The 15,012-nt window shown below is 44.2% G+C and overlaps 2 protein-coding genes across 8 annotated transcripts in view; one reads left to right on the top strand and one right to left on the bottom strand.

The window, feature by feature from the left end:
* The window catches only part of tfb1m (transcription factor B1, mitochondrial), a 37,480-nt gene extending 35,836 nt beyond the window's left edge, over positions 1-1,644 (top strand). For all 6 annotated transcript variants that reach the window (XM_072689079.1, XM_072689084.1, XM_072689081.1 and 3 more), the window contains 2 exons: positions 9-136; positions 544-1,644. In XM_072689079.1, coding sequence (XP_072545180.1) covers positions 9-136; positions 544-787 — 372 coding nt within the window. In that variant the 3' untranslated portion in view covers positions 788-1,644. The remainder of the gene's footprint in view (positions 1-8; positions 137-543) is intronic.
* A 435-nt stretch (positions 1,645-2,079) lies between these two features.
* Positions 2,080-15,012, bottom strand: part of LOC140564037 (rho guanine nucleotide exchange factor TIAM2-like) — a 94,937-nt gene continuing 82,004 nt past the window's right edge. For both annotated transcript variants that reach the window (XM_072689073.1, XM_072689074.1), the window contains exons 16-27: positions 13,279-13,467; positions 10,092-10,160; positions 8,804-8,929; positions 8,232-8,340; positions 5,922-6,101; positions 5,690-5,808; positions 5,463-5,571; positions 4,496-4,554; positions 4,274-4,379; positions 4,061-4,142; positions 3,805-3,962; positions 2,080-3,551 (exon numbers count right to left, since the gene is read on the bottom strand). In XM_072689073.1, coding sequence (XP_072545174.1) covers positions 2,893-3,551; positions 3,805-3,962; positions 4,061-4,142; positions 4,274-4,379; positions 4,496-4,554; positions 5,463-5,571; positions 5,690-5,808; positions 5,922-6,101; positions 8,232-8,340; positions 8,804-8,929; positions 10,092-10,160; positions 13,279-13,467 — 1,965 coding nt within the window. In that variant the 3' untranslated portion in view covers positions 2,080-2,892. The remainder of the gene's footprint in view (positions 3,552-3,804; positions 3,963-4,060; positions 4,143-4,273; positions 4,380-4,495; positions 4,555-5,462; positions 5,572-5,689; positions 5,809-5,921; positions 6,102-8,231; positions 8,341-8,803; positions 8,930-10,091; positions 10,161-13,278; positions 13,468-15,012) is intronic.

Here is a 15,012-nt window from a genome sequence, read left to right as displayed (position 1 = left end):
GTGTGTAGGTGGATGTGGGAGTGGTACACTTCACTCCTCTGGCTCGGCCCCAGATCCAGCAGCCCTTTAAACTGGTGGAGAAATTGGTCAGACACGTCTTCCAGTTCCGGGGGAAGCATTGCTACAAAGGACTCGAGTAAGCGCTGTCTTCTCTTCTTCTCCACCTTTTCTACCTCCCTGTGCTGCTCTTTTTTTTAGTAACAGTCTGCCTGGGGCTTACGGTAACCCTGTTCCTGCTGCAGAGCTGCACTCCTGGTACTTCTCCGAAATGACTTGGGGGCGTAGCAACGCTAAGGCCCATTTAACAAAGGAAGCAGTGCAAAGAGGGCAGCAATTATGAGTCATTGGGATGGCATAATGATACAAGGGCTGGACTTATGTAAGAGCAGCAGCTGCAGCATGCATTGGCATGCTCTTTGTTTGGGCAGCGTTAAGTGAACATCTGCACAAAACGCACCACGTCACTTCCATGCCAGACTGTCTACGTCTTAACGCTAACTCGTGGAGTCAGTATATGATGCTTTATCCTTCGGTGTCCTGCAGGATGCTGTTCCCCGAGGCTGAGCGCCTCGAGCTGATCGAGGAGCTTCTCCGCAGCGCCGACGTTGACCCCACTCTACGTCCTGTGCAACTCTCCATCGCCCACATCCAGGCCCTAGCGGACGCCTACAGCAGGCTGTGCAGGGAAAACAGCCAACTGATCGGCTACGACTTCAGAGAAGAGCTGAGACAAAAACGACGGCGCGGCAGCAGCAGCAGCAAGAACCTCACTCTTGCCACTCGATAACGAAAGAGAAATGTTAATGGCTGACGTTCGCATGGGGAGACAACAGACTGCTCTTAGTGGTGACATTTTCACTGGGGCATGGGCATGAATTTTTTACACCATTCCTTTCGGTCTCCCTTGGATGGGAAAGTGTGGCAAATGGCCAGCTGAAGTGTAACTGTGGCAGGAACAAGGGAATGAGTTACACTGGCCTTGGTCAGGGGTGTTCTGGGTTGTATTATGGTAACATCATCAGCATTGCCAGAAGTTCCTGCACAAAGTCTGTAGCTAAAAAACTGCAGGTAGGAACAAAAATAAATAAATAAATAAATAAAAGCAGTGCCAGTGGGAACGAAAAGTGCTGAAGCTCTTGTAATCCTCCTAATTTGCAACAGTGCGATAACAGAATGTACTTGATGAGGAAGGAGTCTGACGAAGAGAATCTGTGGACAACTCAGACAGGAGAAATAAAGAGAGGGGGTTCACTAATTCAGGCCATTTCTCCCGTTACGAAAGATCTGGAGAGTGCTGGAGAGAAGAGGTGATTTTCTCTGAAATACTGTCATATTTGAAAGCTATAGAAATGCTGTAATCACTTCAGGAGAAAAGAAGCTGTTCTGTTAGGTCAGACAGCTGGGAAAGCAGTTGAGGCACCCTCAGTGCATTAATAACATTGTTGCTGTAAAAACCTCTTATCACCAAAATGGCAACTTTCTGTGGAAGGTATTTTCTATTGGTTCATTCATCAAAAGATGATTCTGAGTAAAAAAAAAACAACTGCCAGGTTCACATTATGAGTAAAGAGGAAAAACTAGAGGCTTAATGAATTAAAAATCATAAACACTTTTCCAATAAAGCCAATCATTTTCCAGACCGTATTCTCGTGCATTCACCATTTTGTTAATATTCATTTTTTGAGATATCGGTGTCCCTGTTAGTGATCAGTCTGACAATATTAGCTCTGTAAACATTATATATGGCTAAAATATAAAATAACAAAAATAAGAAATTACACACAGCACCTCCACTTTACCAGACATTGTTTATTTTATACATTTACAACACCTTTTAAATTCTTGAAATGTCAAAGGGATATGCAGTATTAAAAAGTTAAGTTAAAGTACAGTCATTCATGAAAAAAATACTATACATATTTTGACATTAAAAAATGAACTGCTTTTTTTTTTTTTTCTTCTTAATGGCAAGGACAGCACATTTCAGCAAAACTGTGCTGATTGTATCTCGACAGCGTGACTGTTTTGTACATCTTACGGCTCCCTTACTAATTAAGATATATTACATTACAATCTGTGTCCAGTTCATTGGCAGAGCTCCTGTTTACGTTGTTGTACTTCAAGAAAAAAAAAAAATCAAGTCTTAACCCATGTTTTGGCTTCCTATTAAAACTATAAATAAATAATAAAAAAAGCATAAAAAACTCCAATGACTCCATGATGTACAAATAAAAACAAAAGCAAAGCTAAAAAGGAGGCAAAATGTGTACGTAGTGCACAAAAAATACAGCAAGGCAGAGTCGGCAGAAGTAATTATTCCTGTAGTTGTTTGAGAGTCCTCAACTTCGGTTATCACTGGAGGCAAAGCACATCTTCAGTGGTACCGGTCGCTACGCGTGTGTGCTTTGTGTGTTTGTGTGTGGGTTGAGACCGACTTTACTTTGCATCAGCACTCAGGCTATTAAATCAAGCTGGTATCAAAAGGGAACGTCTCGTGACTTGGTTTGTTGGTGGAAAACAGTTGCTGTCAGATGATTAGAAAATCAAGGTTAGTGACTGCTGTTGAGCAGTTCAGGGAAAACCGATTCTACGTTCAGCTTTGGTGGAGGTATCAGTCACTGTGGCACTACCAAAGATCAACCCCCTTTTTTTTTTTCTTTAAATTGATTAGCATACTAGAGCTGCTCTTCCCTCAGTCGCCAGCCATGTAAAAGGCAACATGGAAGACAAGGTATCACACTCACAGTCAGACATTCAGTGTGGCTTTGACGTAGTCATCTTCTCAAGACACGGTTCACTCCTTGAGGGTTTGAAGAGGCTGCCAGATCACTGAGTGGACAGAAGTCTTTTGAAGCTGGTCAGCAGGTCAGGTGCAGGTTAGCTGCAGGTTAGCTATGAAGTCGATGCTGTGGCGCTGCTCTCTGGCTTCTCGGTAGCGTTGTCAAAGAAGCAGTCCTCATTAACCACAGAGGTCAGACTCTGTACACTGAACTCTCGCTCCAGCAGGGAATTGAGGTCCACGCTGACCACTGCTGATTCCGTCTGGCTGTCTAGTGAGCGGCTGTGCTGCCGCATGGTCACTAGCGCCCCCTGGCGGCGCCTGAAGCTACTACCGTCGCCACCTGGCCTGCGTTTCACCGCGAAGTGACGTCTGTGCAGCTGAGGCTGTCTCTCAGGAGTGTCTACCTCTCCTCCTTCAGGTTGGACACGTGGGGCTTGCGTGACGTCGGTCAGACGCAGCTCACGGAACTGAGCCTCGACCGAACTGTGATCAGAATCGTGATGACCCAAACACTCGCTGTATTCGTTCTCTTCATCGCAGAGGATGTCTGATTCTTTTATGCTGCCCGGCCCGAGTGCTGAAGGACGGGTAGAGGGGTTACCAGACGAAGGGTTCGTGAGATGGTTTGGAGGTGGACCTCCACTGCTGGGCGTCCCACTACCCTCACTGGCTGAATCTGAATCAAGGAGATGGGGCTTCAGCTGGTCACTTTTGGCAATGGAAAGGACATCTATAGGCTTATTGCAGAGCCAGAACGGTCGAGAGGAACCTGCAACGCAATGCGCGCGCACACACACACACACACACACACACACACACACACACACACACACACACACACACACACACACAGATGTTAAGACTCCCCAAGTGAAGGTGCAACCATCTGGTCGAGTCACAGTCAGTTTTCTGCACAGATATTGTGCACTGAGCATCAGACGGGTTACGTCAGGTCAGGCTTAGGTTTAACTCTTTCAGCTTGGGGGCAGTAAATGAGTCAAGCAATAGGAAACAAGACTGACCGAGTTTAGCAGAAGATGGTAGAGTTCTCCTCACTGGGGTGAAGCGGTCTTTGCAGGTTCTCTCAGCTGGCCGTTCGTTTCCTCGCATGCCTCGCCGCACGTTCTCACGCAAGACTGAGCGGATCACCTTGACTATGTTGACTTTGCACTCAGGCATGCTGAAGGAGAGAGCGAATGCCATGTTCAACTTCTTGCCAGGTATAAATTAGGGCTTTTTTTTTTTTTTTTTTTATAATTGAACAAGCCTGTCTCCCACCTGCTGCACAGCTGGAACACCGTCTCTGGTCTGCCTTCTATTTCCGACTTGGTGTGGATCAGCTCCCAAACACAGTTGGTTTCTGTGCCCAGAATGAAAGCGATGAGCGCGATACTTATTACAGCTGATTTGCATCAGGCTGAGAGACTGCCTCTACAGGGGTGTGTGGTTGTGGGGAGTACGCTAACTAGTGAATTGTAAGGACCTGCTCACCTGCTGTGTTGCCCAGTCTGACCTGCAGTGCTGAAAGGGGGATGAGCCAACGGAATTTAAAGGGGTCCTGGTCTCCTCCGTGAGAGTGTGCAGGACGTGGAACGTTCTGAAAGGCGCACAAACACACAGTGGAGGGGGGGAAAGTGGGAAATCAGTTCTGATGAATTCGCCAATGTATTCTCTGCACAGACTGGTGGACTGTCAGAGTGAGAAGAGACTCACCATCTTCTTTTTCGGTTTGTTGCTCTCCCTGTAGACCAGTATCACTGCTTTCTTGAAAACTTGAGAGGGGAAAAAAAAAAAAAAAAGATTGTAAGCTTGGGAGCTGTTTAGACTTTTAGAGGGAATTGATGGCAGTTGCTAAAGAGATCTTTGTGGTAGGACATGTCTGGCACCTCTGTGAGAAGGCCTTCATGTATTTATCTAAAGCTGTTGAAACTAATTCACAGAGGGGTTTCTCTTACATTCAGTCTCAATAACCATAGTGCTGGATGACAAATGCCAAAACATGGAAAGATCTACTGCCAATTAACCCACTCTTTCATAGCTCCCTCCAGCACTAGCAATGCTCCTGACCCTAGGAGGGTAAGGACTTGACTCTCATCTCCACCTATAGATGCAAAGCCAGCCACCACCACCTCTTTCCGAAACTGCAGACAATGCAGCAATGCTGGGCAGCTGACACACACAGAGGAAAGCCTCAGGCTCCACCACACTAACCGGTGCCAGCCAACATCGCTTTACGAGTGATGGGGTCAAAAAGAGCATAGCCAATTGTGCTCTCTCTGACTTTGGCTGCTGATGGCAAAGCGACATGGCTTGGGATTTTAACTTGCGTTCCTGGGACATCGTAGACAGCAATTTAGCATATAAAGACCACTGAGTCAGAGCCCACACTTTACCACTTGTATGACCAAGTTCTTAAGCCCTTGATTAAACTGAATTGCTGCACTAAATTAATTAGAAATTGCTTGTATGGTAGACAGCAGATACCACATACAAACTCTGAGGAATCCTTGTGGGCTTTCAAAATGTCCTGGGAAAGGGTTATGGGAACATAGTGGGCATTCCGAACCTTCCGAGAAACCGTTCACCAAAATAGCTTTTATTAACCAGCTCTTTAGAATTAGTTCTCCCCAAAATGACAAGACTACCTGAAAAAAAAGCAATTCCTAGACTGACCACTCACCAAATACAGTTAGCTCAGGCTCCTTCTTCATACGGCCCAAGGATGGGAACGGGTTGAGCCAGATCACAGAGGAATGCATGAGGAATTCTCCCATGGAAATTTCACTGACCTTAGAGACAGAAAGACAAAGATGGAGATGTTTTAAAATGTCATGAAAGATAAAAAACACTGAGAAATGTTACAATCTGTGGGAACTGTAACCACAAGCAGCATGTTTAATGCAGTACCTCTTTTTCTGGGCCACTTTGCTCAGCCACCAGCTGGTCAAATACTGCGCCATAATCCTCATAGATCTTCTGCATCTCGTTTATGTGACTGGCCACTTTCTCCATGGCTTTCAAGGCCTCTGTATCAATCATAAACAAAAGCATTCCTCTTTAAAAACTCAGATCATGATCTCGTCTGCCATCATGGGTTCCTTCTTTAGTTTAGAGATGCTGCAGTGTGTGCATGATGTACCTGTGAGGTGATAGTGCTCCTCGCTGTCCGTGTCAGTCAGAGACACCAGCTCCCTCAGCAGCAGGGGATACTTCAGCACTCTCTGCACTGGCTTGATCAGATAGGACTCCAGTGTGGAGGAGTGCTGCTTGGTCGGATTCCTCGCGTCAAGGAACTCCTTAAAGGCTCTGTCTGTTTTAGCTGGACATACAGAAAAGAACCTGCATCACGTCCTGGGCTCACTGCTGTGGGGGACTTAGTTAGGGCTGCATGCAGTAGGTGGCCTCAGGCTACACGTGCTGCTGCTCATGCCTCATCACACGTCCACAAGGAGGCAGCACAGGCTGTGCGACGCCCCTTTTACAATCACTGCAGTAAAATGGCAACACTGCAGATACTGGGAACAACAAGGTGAAGGGGGGGGGGGGGGGGGGGTTGGGGGGGCATGCAGCCAGCATGGTGGTGGTCCTTCTCTACAGGACTGAAAGAGCACTGCTGATACTACAACGCTACAATCAGGGATGATCCGGCTGTTCTTTGCTGAAACGCATAACTGTCTGAGGGCTTGAACGCTGCCACACCTTCTGTGCAAGTATCAGAAGTATTGGTTGCGCTTGTGCTCAGTTCAAGAGGAGCTATTAGAGCAATTATTGAGGCACTCCACACCACAGCCGCAATGACACTCCAGAGAGTAATTGGCAGGCAATTAACAAGTCGACACCAAAAAAAAAAAAAAAATCTTTAGCGCTGTGTGAGCAGAACTCTTGGCACAACAGAAGCAGTGTGTGAGATTGTATAATTACAAAGACTGCTGACAGACGCCTACGCACAGCCTTTATCTTGTGTGTGAAGCAGGTCATGGGACAGCCCAATGGCACGTGAGTGTTTTGTGGAAACGGCAGGTTTCCCCTTCGCCCATTAAACGCTCGTTTCTGTACCTGCTCGCAAAACTGTTGCTCTGATCCTGTAATGGGACGAATTAAAGAGACGCTGGGGTGCAATTTTCCCCCCTCTTAATAGTTGCAGGCCAGCTGACTCTTTCATTCATTCCGCACTGGGCAGTCTGCCCGAGACTGAAAACCAGGCCAATGTTGCAGACATAAATTAAGTTGAACATTTATATTCAGTCACACGATAAGACTCAGAATTATGAGTGTGTACTCAGAGGATTTAATGATGCTATTGCCATCATAGAGCAGGCATCCTCCACCCAGGCCAAAATCCTGTTTAGACCGGATATTAAAATGTGTGTGTGTGATCAGATGATCAGGTGTCAGGATGTAAATATAAACCATCACAAGCATCTGATGCCTTTTTAAGGTAGTTGCTCAAGCTTTTTCAGCACTGCAGACAATTCAATATTCTAACTTTCAGTTCAGGTGTTTATAGGAAGTAAATAAGCTAGCACCAGGCAGGCGTATTATAAATATGCATGTTCCCAAATAGGTTCCCTGAGGAGCGTCCCATAGGGGGACACAAATATTCTTGATAGCATTTTGTTAAAACCAGCCACCATGTCAATCTGTTACGCAGAGGTGGGCAACGATTTTCCAAAAGTTGACACTCCCAATGTAAAAGGCCTCCGATTAGCTCTTTACAATCCCTGGTCGCTGCTCTTTAACAACCCCGTCACATGCATTTTTCAAATGTGCTGAGAGGTTGGGAGACCCGCGGATATTGAGGGTGGATCTACACAGTAAGATTAAGTTAGGTACATTGAACTGTGCCTGATTTGATTAAGTCAAGTATTAAATGTAATAATCAGTTCTGTTAATGAACGGCTGTATGAATAATATTTATGCGTTCCATCCAGTGCCAATCTGGTGTTCGGACAATACTGAGCATTCTACATGAGCTGCTATAGTATTGTACACTTGGTGTCGATACTTTAATCCAAATTACAGTTCTGGTATTGCACCAGTCCTAGCAGTGATAACTACATGCACACTTGACTACATGCACATTCTAAAGAGGGGTTTTATGCAAAAAGCAAAGCAAAATGTAGGGTAGCTAAATGACCAATGGGTAACTGATGGATATGTGGCCATGTGGGCAGTTTACTGAATTTTTATATTTAGATTCCCATTCTTAGTCTTAAAAATATTAGAACTCAAAACCCCACGGGTGAAATTACACACTTGAAAGCGGGGGGAAGGGGAGGGGTGTCGCTTCTCAACGGGAGTTTTGCCCGAGGGACCACACAGAATTTATGATATTAAGTGGGCTCCATTATTCACACCTAAAGGACAGGAATATCTAATTCTGCTATTTCTGTGATAATGACGCAATTTGACTGCAATGAGCTTCTGGATGTTGGAGATTGAGATGTACCTCGCTCCAGAACCTTCTGGACCTTGATGTGGTTGGCACAGAAGCCGCTGTAGAGTTTGAAGTGATCGGCGTAGTAGAGAAAGGATCCACCCAGCGAAAACAACAGCTTCTGAAAGAGGGGAAGACAGACAGATATAGAGAGAGATGATTCAGGAGACTCTGACAGGATGGTACGAATGAAATGAGAGAGACAAAGCATTCTTCAGCCTTTCTAAAGCATGGGGAGAAAGAACTATGGGGAGAACGCTTTTCCAAGGAGAGCCGTGCTGTGCTCACCGCCGACTCCAACTGTATTTAAAAAAAAAAAAAAAAAAAAAAAAGCAAAGCCCTCCCCCATCTTCATATCTATGATCTGTCTCAGTACTGACAGCATGCACTTACACCCTACTACCAGCCCAGCGAAGCCATAAAAACACACTCCATGCCCTGTCAGTGTAATTTATTGTCATTGCAATTCATTACTCTCCTTTGCTGGTCATCATATAGAAGTCTACTGGATGTAAGTGTGGAGAGGTCGCGTTTGAGGACTGGTGCACTATGTGCTAATATATGCTCACGCATTTGGCCCTTACCTTAAATTGTACAGGGGTCTCCAGAGTGCTGAAGTCTGGAGAGGAGGCGATTCTCTCCTCTAGAGTTTGCAGGAAAACCTTCTGGAAGTCCAGCATCTCAGGTAGACTTCCAAATAAGCTCTCCATCTGGAAGACGACAACCAAAACAAAAAACAATGAGCAGCTGTCCCAATACTTTTGTCCATATACTGTATAAAAGATTTCTGTCTGCATTAGAACCCTTTTAAGTTGTTCTCATTTTATTACAAATTGAGATTCTGATTTTATTCAAATTGAGATCAAAATGGACCACCAGTTATCCTAAGTGCAGTTCTAAGCCACTTGTTTTCTGCTTGCTGAGTGGAAGGGCATGTTCTAGTGTGTTAATGGGTCTTTAATGTGGACCACTCCTCTTCGCATATTGACTGATCTCTCCTTAGGGATATCCTGAACCAATTCGGGGTCAAATCTAGTTCAGTGGGCCACAGCCTGGGAACCAGTGAGGCTAAAATTATATAGTCATTAGCATCAGTTACAATGAGGTTAGAGAAGATGGGATCATGCTTAGCTTAGCAACTTCAGAGCAACTGAGATAGAACTGCTAATGTAAATGAAAGCCTTTGAGAATATATTCAGCTCTATGAAAAATACATCCTTTTTATTGAGGACACGTACATTAGATTTACACTGAGTGTTGAGCAGTTTTAGCCTGCAAAGCATGACAAATGTAAAGGGTGTTTTTTTTTTCAGAACAAGACATGCCCCAACTCCTTCTGCACAGAATATATTTACTCCCAGTTATCATACAGTTTTAATACACTGCATGGACAAAAATATTTGGACACCTGCTCAAAGGTATCTGGTGTCTATCTGTCTGTCTACAAGCTTTCTACTAGCTTTTGGAGGAGCATTGCTGTGAGGATTTGATTTCATTCAGCAAAAAGAACATTAGTGAGGTCAGATTGTTGGACCATCGCCACCTCACCTCACCCAACTCATCCCAAAAGTACTGGATGGAGCACCAATCCTTCGGTGAGATCACAGTTCTTCCACTGCTCCACAGCTCAATGCTGGGGGCTTTATACCCCTCTAGCCCACACCTGCCATTAGGCAGCATGGCATCCTATTCTATTGGCAGTGCTTCTCTATAGGGACTAGACTGTGCGTCAACAATAGGTGCAACTTGAACTAACTGAATGCATTAATTAAAAGTGGTGTCCACAAACATTTGGACATATAGTGCATCTTCTTAGGATTACAGTTCTATTAAAGCTCTGGCCTTAGAACTCATCCTCACATTTGGCCTTACCTCATCCAGTGTGAGGAACGTCTCCTTCTGCAGAGGCTTCAGGTAGATTTCAAACAGGCAGCTGAGGTCCTAACAGAGAAACAGGAGGATACCAGCACAAGGGTAAGCTCACTCACCTCTCAGGATTCTATACAGAGCTTCTGGCAATCTGACAGATGATTTAGATGATCATATCTGTACTAACCACCCTCTCCCATCTTCCTCTACCCACCCCCTTCTCTTTCTGCCAACCATTACTCGTCCAGACATATCCAAGCATCATCTAGTCAGAGAGCTTAGCTATACTCTGAGCAATATTACCTTACATTTCTACAGTGGCCATTTTACAGGAGAAGAAAGCTAGAAGAAAACATTAGCCATCAATGGAAGTCAATGTAAAATATTTTAGTCAAAGTCATTTTGGAGCATTTCTATTGGTCCACTGATCATAAAATTCTGACATAATGTAAAGAACAACTGTCAGACTCAAATGAGGTCAAAAAGTAAAGAACAGCAAAAATGGGGATGCAAGGTACTGCTCTGAAAAAGGGTTCTTAGATGTGTAACAAAAGTGGAACCCTTATTGCTGCTGCGTAGAACCACATACAAGAGTATTTCCTGGTAAATTTATGCAATCAAATGGTTCCTTGATGATAATCCTGGTAGAACAGCAATATCAATAGAATGGGGATCTCTGGATCAGCCACACAAGCCTAGGGCCACCATGCCTACTGTCAAGCTTTGGCTAAACTCTTAGAAAAAGGGTTCTTCAAGAGATGGTTCTATACTAAAGAACCACTTAGATGCTTACAACGGTCCTTTGGTAGCACTGGTAGAAAAACATGCACGTTACCATATAGAAACTGTACTATAAAAGATTTTTAGTACAACACAGAACCTATTTCACCTAGAACATAAGACACTGTCCCTAATCATCCAGTGCTGCAACGGTGTGGCCCAAATGCTAAAAGCTGTGTCCAGAATCACCCACACTGATTCTTCCGGGCCTGCTGTGGCCGTTTTAAGGCACTGGCAGGCTGTCAGTGCATCAGCCTGAATATTTCTTGTTAGTCTGATTTACAGCAGCCCACCAGTGCCAACGCAGCACATCATAGACAAATGGCTTGGGCTTAGACATAAGACTCTGCCATAGCACCCCCAGCCACCTCCCACCCACCAAATCAGTGGCCGTTTGGATAATCAACTGCTTTCCATGCACATATTATCCAGGAGGAGCTCATCATCCTCCTCCTAGCACAGATTTAATACTGTACCAAGGTTCACCAGCAGCATCAACTAGATGCGGGTAGAAAATTGATTCAAGCAGGGACCTGCCACCCCTCCCCCTCCCCCTCCCGTTTGGACGTATGCCTCCACGTCTGCTTTTATCCAGCAAACAGATGAGCCCTGGCATCTGAGGTGCTGCTTCTTTACCTGTGCAGAAGTTAATTAATTACCTGTCCCTGGGAGATCAATGAAGCATCCATCAACTATTTAAGATACCCTCTCTCTGCAGGAGGAGGCCTTTTTCTTTTGCCCAATTAGCTCCTCAATGTCAATCTTTGCCACCTGCTGTGTGAATTTTCTTACTGTACAGCAAAGCCAATCTGGTGTGAAGGCGAGCAGTTACTTCCTCAAAGACTTGTGAAGGCAGCAACGGCATCTTTTCGAACAGCATGTAACGCAACGTCATGTGACCGCACTTGGAGGAGAGCAACAACGGCCTTCTGTGCATGTGACTCTGGCAGAGAGCAGGGCCAGCTGTACGAACCGTGGAACAGGGAAGGTTTTTTTTTAGGCCAAGGAAATGCTCCCTAGCCTGTCCTTACATAAATGCACATGCATGCCTGCAACTCACTGGGCTACTGGGTTTACCTTCATCACATTCAAAACAATGAAGGACAATTTGTCTGTGGTTCTTAATGATCTCGAGTTCTGAATGATTGGTGAAATTCTGCACTGATGTCAATCAGTTGGTCAGAAACCTCTAATAGTTTACAAGGCAACTGTTAACTGTGACGTGTAAGAAATGCTCCTAACTACAGGCTGCACGACTTATTAAAAAATATATATATATATATATATATATAAATAAAAGACTTTCACTATACACAATATTTATTGCACCAATTAACCCGACCAATGCCCCCGACATTAGGAGGGTAGGGACTTAACAAATGTCTCCTCTGATACATGTGAAGCCAGCCACCACCTGTTTTTAAATGACCACCACTGGTCAGCCACACGCTCAGAGGAGAGCGGCGGGTCCCCAGCTTCACAACACCAGCTAACAGACGTCTGGGCCGGAGTTAAGAGTGATTAGGGGGGAGACCGCCATCTATCCAGTCAGAGAGAGAACACCCAACTGTGCTCTTTCAGGCTCCAGCCAATGATGGTAAAGCTGCATGGTTCGGGATTCAACCTCACAACCCCTGTGCCATAGTGGATTTATTGCAATATTATGTCATGCATACAAAATGTTATATTTATTTATTAGATAAATTTTACAACCTGCTATCCAAATACTCTCCTATACATCATAGTGATCGAAATAGACCTCCTTTCCTTTAGGAATTCTCTCACTCTTTCTGTGCAGTTATTCTGGTTGTCCTGTGTTTTGTAGTGCTGCCCAGTGTTGACCGGTGTTTGAGTCTCAGTTTCTTCTCGGTCATCTTTGGCTTGCTCAAAAGAGGCTTTGGCTGGATCTCTGTAAAGCTGCTTTGTGGCACCATTTGTTGTGAAAAGCGCTATACAAATAAAGTTACACTGAATTAAAGAACCTTTAAATAGCTTAAAGGGAAGGTTCTTTAACCTGTAAAAGGTTCTCACTCTCACAATCAAAAGTGGTTCCACTTTAGCATCGCTCAAAGAACCCTCTGTAGTATCTATTTGGAAGAGTGCATTCCTAACCAAACTAGTGCTCAACAAACTGGAGGAGTGCCCTCACTTCTACATATTCCATAGTCCACGGGGAGTTGTGCCCTCATGGACTCCTGGTCTAAGTGGCAATAGTCAAACTCACATCTCTGGCAACCATCTTCTTCTTGGATTATTTATTTAATTCTTTATTTAAACCGCAGTATTAATATAAATAATATGAACATTGCCTAATATCTAGTATTCCAGGAGTCCACAGCTCTGCACAGTAATCTGCCTGTTTATTTACCTATGCTAACGGCACATCACATGGCATTTTAAGGGCTCTTACCTTGACGTAGGATTTCTCAGTGTCCACCAATTCCTGGATGACCTTGCGTAATCTCTCAGTGGCGGACATGTGCCGTGGGCAGGGCCTGAGCAGGGTGGGCTCCGGCCCTGCTGACTCCTTCTGGCCCTCCATCAGTCCCCCAGAACCCTCCTGGAAGGAGTGGTACAGCGTACACACCGTCTCCACGCTCTGAAACACACAGGAGAAAGAACGGACTGAGTTCCCATGCGGATGCCATCCGGATGCTGACGCATTCAAAATATCAGAGAAACCAGATGATGCAAAACACCATCTTGTCAAGTAACATTCCTCTGACAGTTTCACTCAACAAGGAAGTGCTCTGTCTTGGAAAGCGTGCTGTGAAGATTCAAAGTCCAAGATACCCTTTTGTTTAATACATATAAATAAATATAAGATTCATAAATTAGATGTTTAAATAAATTCCACAATATAGAAATGGTGGGGTGTTTTAACAGATGGAATTCAGCTTGTGAAGTTTTCTTATTTGCACAACTTTTGTTGGCAAATTTCCCCCAGTAAATGTTCCTCTGCAGCTTATTATGAGTGACTTTGCATAGTCAAATCACTCAAGCTTGACTGGGCAAAGCCAGTCTAGGGCTCTTTCATGAAAATGAAAAGTGCCACCCCTTTCATATATTCAAATCTCAAACCTTTCAATGGAGAGGTGCCACTGCTATGACACTGCCTGTCAGCATGGATAAGACGCTGTGCACGACTGGCCAGTCGCGGTGTCTCTTTCTTCTCTAATCTTTCTGCTGAGATGCTTTTAGGATCCAAGGCTCAAGGTTTATATAAAAAAAATCATAATAAAAAATAAAAAAAGAGGGGAATATATTTGATGGCACCTCTGCCCTGGGAGGAGTTACTTCAGGACACCAAATAAAGCATGATGGACTGTCAGAGGAAGCATAAATTTGATAGTCCTCATGTCGAGTCGAAGCATTTAAATTTCTCTCTCCATAAACAGGCCTTCAGACCAAATAGTTACACAGATATGCTAATATAAGAGAGAGATTATCCTCAAAGAGTAAAGGATTAACTTCACTGAATGTCCAAAAAAAGAAAAAAAAAAAAGAGAAGAACAATGAATATTTCAAGTCCTGGGCAAAATTATTCATACGCAGTTGAAATTAAATGACTTTTCTAAGCCCTGAAGTTCACTGGATCTGCAGGGCTATTTGAGTTTCTTCGTTCATAATGTACAAGAGATGAGGAGATGGGTAGAGCCAAACGAGGGAACAAGTTCACGTTACTAACATTATACTTGAACTACAACGCTATGTCCAAATGTTTGTGGACACCCCTTTTTAAACATTCAGATACTCTAAGTTGTACCTATTGTGCTGATCCACAAACCAGGCCCTGTAGAGAAGTGCTGTCAATAGGACACTCTGAAGCAAATAAACATGAATCTATTAACACCTCAATAATGCCCTGACCTCGCTCTCATCAGTGAATGCAATCAAATCCTCACAGCACTGCTCCAAAATCTAGCTGAAAGCCTTCCCTAGACAGTGGACACAGTTACTCCAACAAAAGCAGGATGTGTCCCAATACTTTAGTCCATATAGTGTTTGTTGAGACCTTACCCTCCATGGGGAGCTACAAATGCATGGGTTAATTGGAAGAACCACATTGGGAGAAAAAGTTAAAAATTCAACAAATAATATATATTATTATTTTTTTATTATATATAATTTTTTTTTTGTTTGT

Source organism: Salminus brasiliensis, chromosome 10 (assembly GCF_030463535.1).
Source record: "Salminus brasiliensis chromosome 10, fSalBra1.hap2, whole genome shotgun sequence".
Lineage (NCBI taxonomy): Eukaryota > Metazoa > Chordata > Actinopteri > Characiformes > Bryconidae > Salminus > Salminus brasiliensis.
This window is presented reverse-complemented; position numbering and strand designations above follow the sequence as displayed.